This window comes from Pseudophryne corroboree, chromosome 1 (genome assembly GCF_028390025.1).
Source record: "Pseudophryne corroboree isolate aPseCor3 chromosome 1, aPseCor3.hap2, whole genome shotgun sequence".
NCBI lineage: Eukaryota > Metazoa > Chordata > Amphibia > Anura > Myobatrachidae > Pseudophryne > Pseudophryne corroboree.
This window is the reverse complement of record NC_086444.1, coordinates 1,211,279,292-1,211,298,924: the sequence shown is the minus strand read 5'-3', so window position 1 is coordinate 1,211,298,924 and position 19,633 is coordinate 1,211,279,292. Positions and strand designations below refer to the sequence as shown.

General features: G+C 44.9%; 1 protein-coding gene across 1 annotated transcript in view; it reads right to left on the bottom strand.

The window, feature by feature from the left end:
* Positions 1-4,677: 4,677 nt before the first annotated feature.
* Positions 4,678-19,633, bottom strand: part of DDRGK1 (DDRGK domain containing 1) — a 195,906-nt gene continuing 180,950 nt past the window's right edge. Inside the window, 1 exon segment of the mRNA XM_063925352.1 lies at positions 4,678-4,976. Coding sequence (XP_063781422.1) covers positions 4,804-4,976 — 173 coding nt within the window. The 3' untranslated portion in view covers positions 4,678-4,803.

The following is a 19,633-nucleotide window of genomic DNA, read 5'->3' as shown; positions in this document are numbered from 1 at the left end:
TAGCAGAATGACTCGTAATAGAGCTCTCAGTGTGAACAAATATTATATTTGGTTGCTACTGGTAACAGCAAGCAAACTACTATGCTATGTTACTGAAAAAATTGCTTTAAAAAAATAAAAATTAAAATAAAAGGAACATTATGTGCTGTAAAAACCTCCGATTTACACACTGGCAGCTTCTCAGCTCACCCGGCTTCTCTTACTATAGTAACAGATGACCGCCTGTAGCTGCCATTCCTCAGTACATAGCGGTGAGAGGGGAACGTCCTATGGTAACCCTTCTACCATCAAACCTTCTAAAGAGGACAGGTTTCCTATAGAAACCATTCAGATTCCAGCTATCATTTGTCTACTGCAGGCCTGGCCAACATGTGGCTCTCCAGCTGCTGTGGAACTACAAGTCCCAGCATGCCCTGCTACAGTTTTGCTTTTAAAAATGCCAGAACTGTGGCAGGGCATGTTGGGACGTGTAGTTTCGCAACATGTGGAGAGCCACAGGTTGGCCAGGCCTGGTCTTGTGCATTCTATAAAAGGAAGCGGATCACTTGGTATGGCAATTTCTCCACTAGTGCTCTGTAAAAGGTTTGATAAATCTCCCACAGTCTGTACTGGCTGCTGCTCCACAAAGGAGACGACTTTGTGGGCAATTCAATTGGTCTGGATCCCCCCCCCCCCCCCCCTGCTGAAAATACGAATGGGCAAATTCAATTGTTGCTCCATTCGGATGCCTAAAGCCGCGGAGGGACTTTTCTTCTTGCATGCTCCTGAGGCGCGAGAAGAAGTATATGCAAAGTCCGTTGTTTGGATGCCCTAATGGTGGCTTGGGCGCCCTTACCACTTCTTTAGACAGGTTTAGCCGCTTCTGCGCAGCTAAACCCGGTGCTTTTAAGTGCGTCAATACTTATGGGAAATGGAGAAACAATTGAATTGCTCCATCAGGCGCCTATTCGTATGGACGCCCAGCGAGGGTCATGGAAAACAATGGAAATGCCACCTGCTAGTACTGTAAGCCCACGCATGGACTGTCCTTTATCTCCGAGGACAGCACAAAGCACATGCTCAGATAAAGTCATCTTCCTTAATACTGTAGGTGTGTTTTACAATTGTATATGGATTGACCATCAATGTGTTTTCCATTAGAAGTACAAAAACCTCAGATTTATTACGGAGGTGTAAAACATGCTCAAATAAATGGCTTGCCCCAGACAGGTGTGCGTGGAGACATCAGAGCGGTCCCCTTCATTCATATGGCAGTCTAATTAAATGGTCATTTGCAGTAGACCATAGGAAGCACGTTTGCGGGTGGAGTGATGGTGGGTGACGACCAAACTGTGCGTCTCCTTCTATGGTTCCACTAGCACTGGCTGGTCAAGCCTAGTGTTGGTCAGTGGAAAATTGGGGGACATCATGCTGTTGTCCACCCTATTCTTTTCAATACCGGCTTAAAGACAGAGGGCTGGTATAAATCAGAGGTGGACCTCACGTCTATTTTTCTACCTGGCAACTTTTAATAAAGAAGCTCTTAATGAAGATCTTTGTGAACGGTGCAATGTTTGAAATCAATGGCAGGATAGGGGTTTGGAAAGAGTTTGGTATTAATGATGGTCACTCCCCCCGTATACTGCCAGCAATATCTTAGGTTTTAAAACAATGGCAACCTCATCAATAAATTTTACTCTAGATCTCTTAGGCTGCAGCAGGCTTTCCAATAAACATTTTCTAGATTTTCCACCAGCATTTCATTGGATTAGCCTTCAATCATTTTTTTTTAAATGTTCATGATGAAGCTTTTTGAAATGCACAAGTAAATCTTGATAGAATTCAGACTGGTGTATTCATCACTACTTGTATACAGGTGTATACATTAGGTGACCCCTGAATATCACTACTGCGCCTGGGTTTATTTAAGCCATATTATATATGTTACTTTGTATATTAGACACACACATGTAGACAAAAGTGACAGGAAACGGTGTGCTCCTGCAGCAGACACGTGTTCGTGAAGGTATAGAATGGGTAGAGGGGCACGGATTAGATCATTTAGAGGGGCAGATGTACTAACCAGGAGAAGGAATAAGGAAGTGATAAACCAGTGATATGTGCAAGGTGATAAAAGCACCAGCTCCTGTTAATTTACATATTGGAGCTGATTAACTGGTGCACTTATCACCTTGCACTTATCACTGGTTTATCACTTCCTTATGCCTTCTCCAGGTTAGTACATCTGCCCCAGAGTTTGAAAAGGGGATCCTGCATTGAGAACCTTCGGGATGAATTGGAGCGACGGGTGCGTTCTAGATCAACTGTAACTTCTTCAGTGTCACAGCTAGTCACCGTACTTGATGCAGAATCACAAAACATATCACCTGCTGTATATACCCGATACATTATTTATATATATATACATATATATATATATATACATTTTTTTTTTTTTGTGGGGTATGGGTCGTTGGGTAGACGCAACTTAGGTTGACAGTCATTAGGTCGACAGGGACAATAGGTTGACATGTCAAATGTTTTTTTTACTTTTTTTGGTGTCGTTTTCTTCATAAAGTGACGGGGAACCCCAATTAGTGCACCGTGTCCCCTCGCTTCGCTCACCATGCTTCGGGCAAGGTGCCTCGCTGCGCTTGACACAGATTACTGTTCCAATCGTAGTCGACATGGATCGTTAAGTATGAAAAAAATCCAAAAAATTGAAGAAGAAAAAAAAAAGGGGAAAAGAGAAAAAACGCATGTGGACCTTGTGACCTAGTACCCGTCAACCTAACGACCGTATCCCATATTGTTACAGCTAGTTTGGCAAGTTAGTAAAAGCGTAATAAGAGGATTCAGTGATGGTCAGAAACAACCCATTTTTAGCGGATGGTTACCAACTACAATAAAAATAAAATAAAAAAAGGTAAAAAACATGTACGTAATAGCCACCAGGTGGCAGCACTGCATAGTGTTATGATGGGAAACAGTATTATACTGTATGTATAACCAGTCACCTGCACAGAACACTTTACAATTGAACAATGAAACACCTGCGACACTCTGGCTAAGCATCAGTAGCAACATTAGATAATGTCTTTACTTTAGCTCTCTGTGAGAAGGCCAACAGCTGTGATCACTCTCTCACTGCATATATCTACATCACATAACATACAGTATAGAAAGACATAACGCACACCCTACTGCACAGCAAGTGATAAGCCACTTCCTATTGCGCAGAATGTGATGGCACAATCTAATGACATGTGACCGCACCAGGCTGGCATTTCCATGACACTAAACCTCCAGCAGCTGCCGCGATCAGGCCACCTAGCTGCAGAAGGGGTGGCAATTATAAAAGGATTACCCACCCGCGGTTGCAAAAAGACAGGTCTTCCTGCAGCCTGGGCTCAGGGAAGCTGCAGTCTCCCTTCTCTCCATCTGGCAACAGGTGCTGCTAGGGTCCGCTGCCATTGGAGGATTCTGAATGGATGGACCATCAGCCTGGGGTGACAGCATTGCCGCAGACCCTGCTCTCCCGCCAGACAGTAGTGATGGGCGAGCCTTAGGATTAGGATAGGAGCCCTATGCTGCTGGCTGATCTTCTAGCAGAACTGTGTAGTCCTGCAAGAAGTTAAAGTACAATTAGGTTTTATCTAGATATGGGGGGGGTTTGGAGGAATTCCCAGAGATGCTTGAGGGACAAACCCCGTTACAGTCATTCTGCGCCGCCCCACTGCTCGAGGCATGTATCATATAAACCGCTTATTTTCTTTAACTGTACGAGTCTTTTTAATAAATATATTATAAATATAATTTTATTTAAAAAAAATGTAATGGTGCACGTATTGCACTATCGTTTATATATTAACCATGAAGGGTTTTGGGGTTTTTTTGGGGTTTTTTTTTTTTAATACAGGTTGAGTCTCCCATATCCAAAATGCTTGGGACCAGAAGTGTTTTGGATATGGGATTTTTCAGTATTTTGGAATAATTGCATACCATAATGAGATATCACAGCGATGGGACCCAAGTCTAAGTACAGAATGTATTTATGTTTCATATACACCTTATACACACAGCCTGAAGGCCATGTAATACAATATTATTAATAACTTTGTGTATTAAACAAAGTTTGTGTACATTGAGCCATCAGAAAACAAAGGTTTCACTATCTCACTCTCAAAAGTCCGTATTTCGGAATATTTGGATATGGGATACTCAACCTGTGTATATAAAACTTTTTTATTATTAAAAAAAAAAAAGTCCAAAAAATGTGTCCATTTTTTCTTATCAGGTTCTGTAAATAAGAGCTATTTAAACCTTTACAGACAGTATCATTTTATTAATACATCTGCATATTTGTTAATGAAATTATACTGAATCAGGTTTAAAAAGCTATTTACATAAATCAGATAAAAAAATAAAAGGAAATGGACATTTTGGGACATTTTTTGGAAGCCCATAAACCAGGTAAAGTGGCTAAACTGTATATTCTGAGAGCCCCATGTTTTCACTTAAAGCATGTACTGCATACAGAACCACACATAACGTATACATGTATGCAGGGGGCTCAGTACGGAGAGTTGGTGTCTTTGGCACGCCCTTCCCCCACCTCTGTTCTTACCTATCCAAGAGAAACAACATCCCCACCTTAGAGGCGGAAGTCAGGAACCCAGGAAATAACACACCTGCAAATCAACAGCTTTGGGTCTTTAATGGTGAAAACCACAACTCACAGCAACGGGCGCGGCGAGGCGTGCGGCGGGGGAGGAGCCGGCTTCCCACTGTACAAAGTCTGTAATGAGTCTGTAACGCACGGATCTAAGACACCTGTAGAGCGCTGGGGCTGCTGTCAGGCTGGAGGTTGATGAGCTTGTTGGTGGCCTGAGCCAGCTCCGAGATGGAGACCCGTCCCCTCTGGCGGATGAACTGGGCGACGGCTGCCAGCTCCTCTGTCGTGATGTAGATGAACTTCCCTCTGTCATCAATGACACCTGCGGGGAAGCATACAGTTACCATCACACCGTACAGCGGCGGGTGCGCAGCAGGTATCAGAGACATGACTAGCGCCGTCTGCGGAAACACTTATGTACAGTAGCTGTATGGTGCAGATAGCAGAGATCAGGGCTCACCCGCCACCCTACATCTCAAGTGGGCGTAACTCTGCTGTAATGGTGGCGTTCGCCGAGCGCGTGCAGACTGACGCGTACAGAGACGGTGTAAAAGTGCATCCGGATTCTGCAGGTGTGTAGGACACTAAGGGGTATATTTACGGGTTTTAGAGGTCAAGATGTTGTTCATAGCAACCAGGTTCTAACTATTATCTTCTAGAACAGGCCTGGCCAACCTGTGGCTCTCCAGCTGTTGTGAAACTACACATACCAGCATTCCCTACCAGAGTATTAGCATCCCCTAGTGGTAGAACTGTGGCAGGGCATGCTGGGACTTGTAGTTTCACAACAGCTGGAGAGCCACAAGTTGGCTAGAACTATTCTAGAAGGTTCTAGATAAGTGCTAAGTAGAATCAGATTGACTGCTATGGGCAACATCTCCACTTCTGTAAACCTGCACCTTAGTAAATTATAACCCTAAGGGTGTGGATGGGAGAGGTTACACTGCAGAGCTATATACAGGGCTGGTGTACGTGTCCGGATGCTGCTGATGTGTAGGACACTACGTGTGTGCATAGGGGGAGGTTACACTGCAGAGCTATATACAGGGCTGGCGTACGTGGCCGGATGCTGGTGATGTGTATGACACTACGTGTGTATAGGGGTAGGTTGCACTGCAGAGCTATATACAGGGCTGGCGTACGTGGCCGGATGCTGCTGAGGTGTATGACACTACGTGTGTATAGGGGGAGGTTACACTGCAGAGCTATATACAGGGCTGGCGTACGTGGCCGGATGCTACTTATGTGTATGACACTACGTGTGTATAGGGGGAGGTTACACTGCAGAGCTATATACAGGGCTGGCGTACGTGGCCGGATGCTGCTGAGGTGTATGACACTACGTGTGTATAGGGGGAGGTTACACTGCAGAGCTATATACAGGGCTGGTGTACGTGGCTGGATGCTGCTGATGTGTATGATACTACGTGTGTATAGGGGTAGGTTACACTGCAGAGCTATATACAGGGCTGGTGTACGTGGCCGGATGCTGCTGAGGTGTACGACACTGTGTGTATAGGGGGAGAATACACTACAGAGCTATATACAGGGCTGGTGTACGTGTCCGGATGCTGCTTATGTGTATGACACTACGTGTGTATAGGGGGAGGTTACACTGCAGAGCTATATACAGGGCTGGTGTACGTGGCCGGATGCTGCTGATGTGTATGATACTACGTGTGTATAGGGGTAGGTTACACTGCAGAGCTATATACAGGGCTGGTGTACGTGGCCGGATGCTGCTGAGGTGTACGACACTATGTGTGTATAGGGGGAGAATACACTACAGAGCTATATACAGGGCTGGTGTACGTGGCCGGATGCTGCTGATGTGTATCACACTACGTGTGTATAGGGGGAGGTTACACTACAGAGCTATATACAGGGCTGGTGTACGTGTCCGGATGCTGCTGATGTGTATGACACCATGTGTGTGTATAGGGGGAGATTACACTACAGTGTTATATACAGGGCTATATACAGGGCTGGATGCTGCCGATGTGTATGACACTACGTGTGTATAGGGGGAGGTTACACTACAGAGCTATATACAGGGCTGGTGTACGTGGCCGAATGCTGCTGAGGTGTATGACACTACGTGTGTATAGGGGGAGGTTACACTGCAAGGCTATATACAGGGCTGGTGTACGTGGCTGGATGCTGCCGATGTGTATGACACTACGTGTATATAGGGGGGATTACACTGCAGAGCTATATACAGGGCTGGTGCACGTGGCCGGATGCTGCTGATGTGTATGACACTACGTGTGTATAGGGGGAGAATACACTACAGAGCTATATACAGGGCTGGTGTACGTGGCCGGATGCTGCTGATGTGTATGACAGTACGTGTGTATAGGGGTAGGTTACACTACAGAGCTATATACAAGGCAGGTGCACGTGGCCGGATGCTGCTGATGTGTATGATACTACGTGTGTATAGGGGGAGGTTACACTACAGAGCTATATACAGGGCTGGTGTACATGTCCGGATGCTGCTGATGTGTATGACACTACGTGTGTATATAGGGGGAGGTTACACTACAGAGCTATATACAGGGCTGGCGTACGTGGCCGGATGCTGCTTATGTGTATGACACTACGTGTGTATAGGGGGAGGTTACACTACAGAGCTATATACAGGGCTATATACAGGGCTGGATGCTGCCGATGTGTATGACACTACGTGTGTATAGGGGGAGGTTACACTGCAGAGCTATATACAGGGCTGGCGTACGTGGCCGGATGCTGCTGAGGTGTATGACACTACGTGTGTATAGGGGGAGGTTACACTACAGAGCTATATACAGGGCTGGCGTACGTGGCCGGATGCTGCTGAGGTGTATGACACTACGTGTGTATAGGGAGAGAATACACTGCAGAGCTATATACAGGGCTGAGGTGTATGACACTACGTGTGTGTATAGGGGGAGGTTACACTACAGAGCTATATACAGGGCTGGTGTACGTGTCTGGATGCTGCTGTGTATGACACTACGTGTGTATAGGAGGAGAATACACTGCAGAGCTATATACAGGGCTATATACAGGGCTGGTGTACGTGTCTGGATGCTGCTGTGTATGACACTACGTGTGTATAGGAGGAGAATACACTGCAGAGCTATATACAGGGCTATATACAGGGCTGGTGTACGTGTCCGGATGCTGCTGATGTGTATGACACTACGTGTGTGTATAGGGGGAGATTACACTACAGTGTTATATACAGGGCTATATACAGGGCTGGATGCTGCCGATGTGTATGACACTTGTCAAAGTCAGAAAAATATCTCTATGCACGTTGCCATATTTGCACCGCACACTGGTCCGCGCTGCGCGTGCGTACGCTCTCCCGTGAAGGCGCATACCCGCAATAGCGTGCACTCGCAGGCGCGGTATGCGTATTTACGGTAGAGTTTATGTAGTCGTAGCGTGCGACTCATTCGTTACATATTGTCACAATTAATGTAGTTTATAGATCATGATCCCTTTGATAGATTCTGAAAGTTTGGTTAATATAGAATGTCCCTGAGCTGAGGAATCCCTCTTTGTATTGTACGAAGGGTCTGATAGGAATCATACAGCAGTGTTTGGTACCCATCGGAAGAGTATTTAATTAGCAATATTCCGGTGTTGGTTTGGAGCGTATTAATCGCTCGTGCGAATAGTTATGGACATAAGAAGTTTATGTCCATTTCTAGTATTTACTCATACTCAGGTATGCGGCGGGAAACCTAGTTTCCCGCCCACCTGAGCTGTTTGAAATCGTCACAGCCCACCTGTATGAATCACCCTATGACCTTTTGTTATGATACAGGGCCGAATTCCGACGTCCAATGGACAATGGGATTGTAGGGACCATTGGATTGCATTGTGTGTGGGGCATAAATAGGCAGGCCGACCACATCCAGCTCTCACTCTTCAACGGTTCTCATTGCTGAAAATCGGGTGCTGGATGTCCAGGCGCATGCGATCGTTTCCCCTTGTGCGTAAGTTTTCTCTCCGTAATCATTGTCTTACTGTGAGCCAATCTCTCTCTCCGTCTCTCTCTCTCTCTCTCTCTCTCTTTCTCTCTCTCTCCCTCTTTCTCGTTTCTCTCACATCTCCCCTAGACTAGTATTGAATTGTATTAGATAGTATTGTATTTTGGTTAGGAAGTCTCTGTTATATTGTAGTGTATCATTTGTACTGTTATCCCCTTTTACAAGTATATTAGATATAATACAGTTAATAGGCTTCGGACCCTAAACCAGTATCTGTGTATTTCCTATAGTGTTAAGTGTTCACTTGAGCGTCGGTGACGCTCAAGCAGCTTTGTAGTTAGTCAGGTTACACAAGGTTGCACTTACACCCTGTATTCACATTAAGTTATTCTGTGTATTTCATTGGTATAAGGTTTAAACATTAAGGTATAGCGTTGTGAGCGTCTGCGCCGCTGGTGACCTCCTCGTGGTCTCGAGCGTATGCTACGCCATAGCGAATCATTACTCTAGTCATAACCAATAACGTGTCCTGTGATCACTGGGCCGTGAGCGAACGTGACGCTTGAGCGTCTCGCCTACGGCAGAGCGATCGTTACGCAAATAGCGTACCCTTACGGTACCTCTTAAGCAAACAGCGTACAGTGTTCTTAGACTTCATAAAGGGTTGTTTATACGACAAAGGAATTTAGTATTGTCAATTGGGGACTCGTCCTATCCTTCTCATATCTGCACTAGGTAGATCAGCAGACATTATCCCCCAGCAAAGGGTGGGAGGTTGTCTCGCAGTGCTGACGGGATAAGCGTCTGCTTCGCTTAGATAAAGAGTGCTGAAGGAATCCGGGAACCGGAAGTAAGAACAAAACGCTTGTGTTTTTTTTTAAAACTGTTTTATTTCTCTTCTGTCTTGCGTATACACGCACGCATACATATATATCTGCATTTCTTTTTCAAATTTCGTATATCACTATTCCTGTTTGCCAATTTTTATAGTTGATAGAAAGTGCTAAAAGAGATTTGCTGTTATTTCATAGTAGAGGTAATAGTTAAAATATAGACCAACACACGGCTTGTCTGGGAGACAAGGCAGTCAGTGTGGTGTGCGGTAGATGATCAGGGATCATCCACATTGATAAAAATAGAAATTGTGTTACGGTGGCTCTTTGTTTTGCGTACACGTGTCCCTAACAAAAGACTTGCGTACGCAAACCAAAGGCAGACGCACGCAGCGTACATTACGCAACGTAGCGTCCGGTTACGCCCACGTAGCTCGTCACGAAAAGTTGAATTAGCGCAAAGCGATAATTAGCGCAAAGGCGATAAGTAACGCACAGCGGTAGATAACGCGACGCGGTAAATAACGCAAATCTATTTTTGGAAAAATCTGAAATTTAGTTTAACAGATCCTGCTCCTAATTGGTAACACAGTTGGACTGAAGACAATTTCTGCGCAGAAATAGATATAGAAACAAAAGTGTACATGTGTTGAGTGAGTGTGTTTTTATCACATAAGTTTATATAACTTAGAGGTTGAACCAAAAGGAAAGTCGGGTACTCGTCAAGGGACATACGTGTAAGTGACATATACGGTGGCTAGGGAGGCATCCCTGGTTAAATAATATTTGAGCATTAGAGTATAGCGGACCATAAGGTAACAAGACCAGGAGGTCATAAGGTAACAAGACCAGGAGGTCATAAGGTAACAAGACCAGGAGGTCATAAGGAACAAGACCAGGAGGTCACAAGGTACTAAAAGGTCCGCTATAAAGGTACAAGAGGCACAACGCCTGGGGTGTTGGTGCAGAACCCATATAGGCCATAAGCTCTTGCTGAAGGAATCGCGGCCGGAAACATCGATTCCATTAATCTCTCAGTACATAACAGGTAGTGCTTATGTACTGAACGATTGGACCGCACGTAATTGTGTGCAGTAGTTAGTAATCTGACCTAATACCATTAGAGTAAAGTGGTCACAAACGCTATTTGTACATTCTGACGTGATTTGTGTAATTTTTTATTTTTAAAGGGAAGTTCGCTGGTCACTCAGGAACTATCTAACAACCCCAACTTTACTGGAAAGAGTAAGTGTCCTTCGGGTAACCCTCATATGTTCCAGTAAAATAAAGGTTCACAGGGGCCCTGGGTTGGGTACCGCAGCTCTGGTTACAGTGATTGCAGTACTGGCCAACGTGGGCGAGAAGTAAGTGGGGTACTTGATAAACCACCACCGCCGGCCTGCCCAGGACATCTTGGTTTGTTTGTAAGGGTTCGCTGAAAACCTTGAGATAAAGATCCAAGGAGGAATAAGCAACACCTGCAGATTATGGGGGCCATTTGTTCAGGTAGGGGGCGATCAACCTCGGTTCGGGTTGATTTAGGGAACCGGCCAGTCGGGTCGGCACGATATGTGATGTGTGAGAAATATGGAAATCACGCTGAAGTTTTATGTGATGAATGGGAGAGAATGACTGTACAAGACAGGGAGAAATTCCCAAGAATAGGTAGCTCCAGTCCAGAAGTGTTACAAAATTTAAGGAGGAGGATATGTCTCATTGAACCAACAAAGGGACGAAGTAAACATTATGATTATTTGCAGTTAGGGCAACAGGAAGGTGAATTACAAAGAGATTCAATTGACTTTTCTGAGAGGAGAGATAATGGCATCGGGGGAGGAGTTGATTGCGGAGAGAAAAGCACAAGGTTGAACAATAAAAACGCTCTTAGCAACTGTAGTATAGATTATAAGAATAAGTGTAATAACTGTAACAATGATTATTGTAATACTGTTGAATGTATAACTATTAACCTGTGCAAGTTGCACCCCATGTCAAACTTCCCTAAGGAATACAAACAAGAAAGTGAACCCAGAACGATGTCAGCACCTCTTCCAGCAACCATCACAAAAGCCATCCAGGTGGACGCGACCAAATTGGTAAAGGCAATAATCGAACCCCCTAACGGAGGGTCAGGTGAGGTCGTGTCCACAGGTACGTACAATGTTTCATATCACGCACAAACAGATGTACCCCAAAATGTAAGACCAACACCAGATGATGTAACTGAGCTCGATCTGGCCAGGGTGATCTCAGTCCCCAATGGGAAGACTGACGATCAGGGAATCATTCCCGTCAAGGACAGTGCAATGCGCTGTCTCTGGTCCCGGACCGAATTGAGATCAATTATGTCTGAATTTCCTGATCCTAGGAAAAATCTAGCCAAATGTCAAAGGTTTATTAAAGAACTAGGAAACGCCACAGAACCCACCAACAAAGAGTGGCGGACAGTGCTGAGGGCATGTTTGCCCTCCAGGGTTGACCCTGAAAAATTCATTGCTGATTGTAAATTAAACACGGAGGTACCTTGTATGGAGGAACACAATCAGGAATGTATTAGGCAGATTAACCGACAGTTAGGAATATATTTCCCAGCTGCTGTCAAGTGGAATGACATTTTCTCCATAAGACAAAACGAAAGGGAAAATGTTTCTAATTATTTCAATCGAGCACTGCAAATAATGGCTAGAAACACTGGGATCGCAGACATCAAGACAAATGCACAACATAAAGGAATAGCGGTTAAGGTATTAATGAATGGTTTAAAAGATGAATTAAAAACAAGGGTACAGACCACCAACCCAAACTGGAGAGATATCTCGGTGACCGCACTAAGAGAGGCCGTCATCAATCATGATCAGAATATCACCAGATACAGAGAGTCACAAAGAGATAAGTTAATGGCAGCAAATATACAGGCCCAAACCACCAGACCACCCCAACAAAAGCCCCACACCCCTGCGAAAAATCCAGATATGGAAGTCTGTTACAATTGTCATAAAAAGGGACATTTTGCAAGAGATTGTAGATCAAGAGAAAGACGACACCATAATCATAAAATCCAAGGAATCAGGGAAGTACAGGGGAAACGATTGATGATGATGAGCATCCGAGTGTTTGAGGAGGCATCAAATCAACCAAAACCTCAGGTCATTGACACGTGGAGGAAGCCCAGGATTTGTTATCATTGTAGAAGAGAAGGGCATTATGCCAACAACTGTAATAACCCACATAAAGTTAGACCCCCTAGACCAAGAAATGAGCAAAATTACAACACACACCATTATAATCAGGGATCACATAGGCAGGAAAGGTGATTATTAGAACTGATGGTAAGCCTGAGGTAACGGTTAATAAAGTGGGAGGTCATTCACTGAAGACACAGGAATGACCAGGTGAAAAGTTGTAAATGTATTTGAAAAAAAAAAATGTTTTTTTTCTCTCTCTCTCTCTCTATCCCCATCTCTGACGAGTAGTGGTAAGAATTCACACATTGCATATCCACTTGGTCCTTGCAGAAGTCTACCAAACCCCAGCATGACCTCCGCCACAATGTATTTCTGGCCAGATACAGACAGTGGAGTAATGCAGGTGCTGGTGGGGAGGGACTGCTCAAGGAGACCAGTAGACACATAGATATGACAGCCTAATAAGTCTGACAATGTTTTTCTAATGCTAACAATGTTTTCTTAATGTTGACAATGTTTAAAAATGCTTTGTTTCTCTTTTCTTATTTGTGGTTATTGTCGAGTTATGTAATGTATATATGCACATGAATTGTTCTCTATCTCTTTAGTTTTTTTTTTTGTTGTCTCTCTCTTCCCACTCATGTTTCCATGGTTTAAAGATGGTATGTCACCCCTCAGTTGGACCAATGGTAATGCCAGATTTTTGCTCCTTACAGAAAGATCGTCGGTTGGGAAGGAACATTGCATCACCAGAATGTTCGTTTGGAAGACTGAGAGACAGCACCTTTGAGAGGACAGCAGAACAAGAAGAACAACAAGACGAGAGAACTTATTATCGTAACAAGTTCTCTCCCCCTCAAACTGTTTTCTTATACCCCCATTACAAATTTCTTCTTTTCTCCTCCTGTAAGATGGACTTGCCCCAAGAGACTGTGATATGGATTTTCCCGTTAACCATGATGTTGACCAGAGCAGTCTGTTTCGGTGAGAGTACCAGTGAGGTCGAGAAAGGATCCAGAAAGGTCCTGATGACTGAGACGGAGGTGTAAATTTCCAATAGCAACCCAATCACCAAGCAAAGGCGAGTACCGGGCACGATCTAACAACCATGTTATCTATAAACATTTTCTTTGAAGGATTGTTAGTTCAAAAAGAAAAAAAACTGTATCTGTAGGCTCTGTGACAATGGTTGAAGATGGATGCATAAAGAAATGCCAATCCAGTTTTAATATCCATATGGACCGGCATCCATTGAGTGACTATCACTCCTTAGTGGGTAACGTATTAAACCAAACAGATTGTTGGGTATGCTCTCAAGTACCTCAAGGGCATAGCAAATCAGGGCTAGTACCATTTCCTTTAACGGTAGGGGAGGTACTTGAGCCAAAAGGGTGGGAGACCGGTGGACAGGAGGTTTAATATCTCCAGCCCTCCTAGTTTGAAGTTCCACCAATATCATGTGGATAGGTCCCTCTTATGTTTTAATATCTCCAATCCCCGTAAGCCGGGAAATTGGGAAGTGTCATGGAGCAACCTTACCATGACCTTTTCGCATAGAGCAGATAGAATGCCTACAGATACAGAGCTTGTACGCCACATAGCCAGTAGAGGAAAATCTTTCCGGTATCGATATACCTTAGGAAATAGGATTACTAGAGTTGGAGAGGTATCACCAGGATACTGTGCACATATCGTACAAACTGATACGTGCATTAAGCAGATGGAAGAATTAGGGTCAGGAGATTTCACCTGGAAGGTTTGTAACATGATCATGTCCTTCTCCGTCCCTTATGTTCTCCCCGATGATGCATATTTCATATGCGGGAGAAAGGCGTACAAGTGGCTTGCCCCAAACTCTGAAGGATTGTGTTATATTGGAAAAGTATTGCCTGAAGTGATGACTGTTACACATGACAAAATGAAGGACATACACCGTGGTGCCCAAGCTCCTTATACTCACACTCATTACGAGCACCGAGTTAAAAGACAACTGTCAGAAAGGTTAGAGCATCCGGCCTCTGATCTTATCCATGAATCCACCGGGATTCAGGTTCTGGTAGCGTTAGATTTCACTCGCACCGCTCGAGGAGTGATGAATTATAGATACATTTCCGCACTCGCCAATTTGTTAGATAATATCACTGAAATGTATGATGACACGTTTAGATACACTGGAAGAGAACTTCAAGCTTACAAAACAGAACTAGTTCAGCATAGGATGGTTCTTAATTATCTTACAGCAGTAACAGGCGGATATTGTGTTACACTGGCAACACAGTACGGCATAAAGTGTTGCACGTATATCACAAATAGCACCGAGGATCCGGTAGAGGTCATAGACCAAAAGATAGACGATATTCTCCAATTGAAGTGGGAATTTCGTCGAAAACACAATCTCACCCTTGCTGCTGTAGGTAATGAGCTGACTGGTTGGGTGTCATGGTTGAACCCGCGAAATTGGTTCTCCGGTTTAGGAGACTGGGCTCAAGGAGTCATAATGGATGTTGGAAAGTTTCTACTATGTATCTTGGGTGTCATTATATCGATTGGATTGATATTTAGATGCGGGCAGGCTTTAATGAGGTGCAAACAAAGTACAAAAGTGATGAGCTTGAGGAGCGAGGAAACTGTAATTAACCTGGATTTGATTTATGACCCAATGATAGAAACCAGAATGTGATGAAAATGCGATTATACGGTCCGTTTCTTTCACCTGTTTTTCTGCTTTTCTCCAAGATACAAAGACCCCCTTGGACGAGGAAGTTGACGAGACGCTATACAGACAACAGACAAGCACCAAAGATGAAGTTTTGACAACCTATGATATGGACACTTGATGAACTTTGCCATGGATCCCCAGTTTCCCTAGTATTTTTAAACTCACGCTAGCCCAACATTTTTTGTAAATCTGATGGCTCAGACAAAGCTATTTGCTCACGCCCAAGGAGCAATACAGCGCAAAGAAGACGACTCTCAACAGATACCGAACACAACTTCAACAACAGATGTACATTTCCCTGACATAGAATATCATTGCATTTTTCGTAAGTGTTCTTTATCTTCATCTCTACAACCCCCAGGTAACGACACACATAGACGATAGGGAATACAGGCACAGATAGCAGCAACCACATACCTCCCCCATTCATGTATCATCAACTAAAATGTGCATCCCCATTTTGTTACAACCACAGCCGAAATGAGCTCGGTAGAGTTTGACAGCCCATCCACAGACCTGTACCACAGGATAAGAAGGAATTCAAATGTATACTTCGCAATACCTCGAAGCTTGATTTACCACACGTACGGCACGATGATACATGACCCTCCAAACATGGACTCATACACACATGCTTCTGCTTTCTCACTAGGTCATACCCTCTTCACACCTACTCCACTCTTCTCCCCTACCCAACCATGGAAATGAATTAACCCCTGACATATATTTTTCTCCTTTTGAAATGTTTTAGAAGGTGGCAGTTATTATTGACTGCCAAAGGGTGGACTGTCAAAGTCAGAAAAATATCTCTATGCACGTTGCCATATTTGCACCGCACACTGGTCCGCGCTGCGCGTGCGTACGCTCTCCCGTGAAGGCGCATACCCGCAATAGCGTGCACTCGCAGGCGCGGTATGCGTATTTACGGTAGAGTTTATGTAGTCGTAGCGTGCGACTCATTCGTTACATATTGTCACAATTAATGTAGTTTATAGATCATGATCCCTTTGATAGATTCTGAAAGTTTGGTTAATATAGAATGTCCCTGAGCTGAGGAATCCCTCTTTGTATTGTACGAAGGGTCTGATAGGAATCATACAGCAGTGTTTGGTACCCATCGGAAGAGTATTTAATTAGCAATATTCCGGTGTTGGTTTGGAGCGTATTAATCGCTCGTGCGAATAGTTATGGACATAAGAAGTTTATGTCCATTTCTAGTATTTACTCATACTCAGGTATGCGGCGGGAAACCTAGTTTCCCGCCCACCTGAGCTGTTTGAAATCGTCACAGCCCACCTGTATGAATCACCCTATGACCTTTTGTTATGATACAGGGCCGAATTCCGACGTCCAATGGACAATGGGATTGTAGGGACCATTGGATTGCATTGTGTGTGGGGCATAAATAGGCAGGCCGACCACATCCAGCTCTCACTCTTCAACGGTTCTCATTGCTGAAAATCGGGTGCTGGATGTCCAGGCGCATGCGATCGTTTCCCCTTGTGCGTAAGTTTTCTCTCCGTAATCATTGTCTTACTGTGAGCCAATCTCTCTCTCCGTCTCTCTCTCTCTCTCTCTCTCTCTCTTTCTCTCTCTCTTTCTCTCTCTCTTTCTCGTTTCTCTCACATCTCCCCTAGACTAGTATTGAATTGTATTAGATAGTATTGTATTTTGGTTAGGAAGTCTCTGTTATATTGTAGTGTATCATTTGTACTGTTATCCCCTTTTACAAGTATATTAGATATAATACAGTTAATAGGCTTCGGACCCTAAACCAGTATCTGTGTATTTCCTATAGTGTTAAGTGTTCACTTGAGCGTCGGTGACGCTCAAGCAGCTTTGTAGTTAGTCAGGTTACACAAGGTTGCACTTACACCCTGTATTCACATTAAGTTATTCTGTGTATTTCATTGGTATAAGGTTTAAACATTAAGGTATAGCGTTGTGAGCGTCTGCGCCGCTGGTGACCTCCTCGTGGTCTCGAGCGTATGCTACGCCATAGCGAATCATTACTCTAGTCATAACCAATAACGTGTCCTGTGATCACTGGGCCGTGAGCGAACGTGACGCTTGAGCGTCTCGCCTACGGCAGAGCGATCGTTACGCAAATAGCGTACCCTTACAGTACCTCTTAAGCAAACAGCGTAGTGTTCTTAGACTTCATAAAGGGTTGTTTATACGACAAAGGAATTTAGTATTGTCACACTACGTGTGTATAGGGGGAGGTTACACTACAGAGCTATATACAGGGCTGGTGTACGTGGCCGAATGCTGCTGAGGTGTATGACACTACGTGTGTATAGGGGGAGGTTACACTGCAGAGCTATATACAGGGCTATATACAGGGCTGGTGTACGTGTCCGGATGCTGCTGATGTGTATGACACCATGTGTGTGTATAGGGGGAGATTACACTACAGTGTTATACACATTGGCAGCATCCAGCCCTGTATATAGCCCTGTATATAACACTGTAGTGTAATCTCCCCCTATACACACACACATGGTGTCATACACATCGGCAGCATCCAGCCCTGTATATGACACTACGTGTGTACAGGGGGAGGTTACACTACAGAGCTATATACAGGGCAGGTGCACGTGGCTGGATGCTGCTGAGGTGTATGACACTACGTGTGTGTATAGGGGGAGGTTGCACTACAGAGCTATATACAGGGCTGGTGTACGTGGCCGAATGCTGCTGAGGTGTATGACACTACGTGTGTATAGGGGGAGGTTACACTGCAGAGCTATATACAGGGCTATATACAGGGCTGGTGTACGTGGCTGGATGCTGCTGAGGTGTATGACACTACGTGTATATAGGGGGAGATTACACTGCAGAGCTATATACAGGGCTGGTGCACGTGGCCGGATGCTGCTGATGTGTATGACACTACGTGTGTATAGGGGGAGGTTACACTGCAGAGCTATATACAGGGCTATATACAGGGCTGGTGTACGTGTCCGGATGCTGCTGATGTGTATGACACCATGTGTGTGTATAGGGGGAGATTACACTACAGTGTTATATACAGGGCTATATACAGGGCTGGATGCTGCCAATGTGTATAATACTGTAGTGTAATCTCCCCCTATACACACACACATGGTGTCATACACATCGGCAGCATCCAGCCCTGTATATAACACTGTAGTGTAATCTCCCCCTATACACACACACATGGTGTCATACACATCGGCAGCATCCAGCCCTGTATATGACACTACGTGTGTACAGGGGGAGGTTACACTACAGAGCTATATACAGGGCAGGTGCACGTGGCTGGATGCTGCTGAGGTGTATGACACTACGTGTGTATAGGGGGAGGTTGCACTACAGAGCTATATACAGGGCTGGTGTACGTGGCCGAATGCTGCTGAGGTGTATGACACTACGTGTGTATAGGGGGAGGTTACACTGCAGAGCTATATACAGGGCTATATACAGGGCTGGTGTACGTGGCTGGATGCTGCTGAGGTGTATGACACTACGTGTATATAGGGGGAGATTACACTGCAGAGCTATATACAGGGCTGGTGCACGTGGCCGGATGCTGCGGATGTGTATGACACTACGTGTGTATAGGGGGAGGTTACACTACAGAGCTATATACAGGGCTATATACAGGGCAGGTGCACGTGGCCAGATGCTGCTGATGTGTATGACACTACGTGTGTATAGGGAGAGAATACACTGCAGAGCTATATACAGAGCTATATACAGGGCTGGTGTACGTGGCCGGATGCTGCTGAGGTGTATGACACTACGTGTGTATAGGGGGAGGTTACACTGCAGAGCTATATACAGGGCTATATACAGGGCTGGTGTACGTGGCTGGATGCTGCTGAGGTGTATGACACTACGTGTATATAGGGGGAGATTACACTGCAGAGCTATATACAGGGCTGGTGCACGTGGCCGGATGCTGCTGATGTGTATGACACTACGTGTGTATAGGGGGAGGTTACAACACTACAGAGCTATATACAGGGCTGGTGCACGTGGCCGGATGCTGCTGATGTGTATGACACTACGGGTGTATAGGGGGAGGTTACACTGCAGAGCTATATACAGGGCTATATACAGGGCTGGTGTACGTGGCCGGATGCTGCTGATGTGTATGACACTACGTGTTTATAGGGGGAGGTTACACTGCAGAGCTATATACAGGGCTGGTGTATGTGTCCGGATGCTGCTGATGTGTATGACACTACGTGTATATAGGGGGAGGTTACACTACAGGGCTATATACAGGG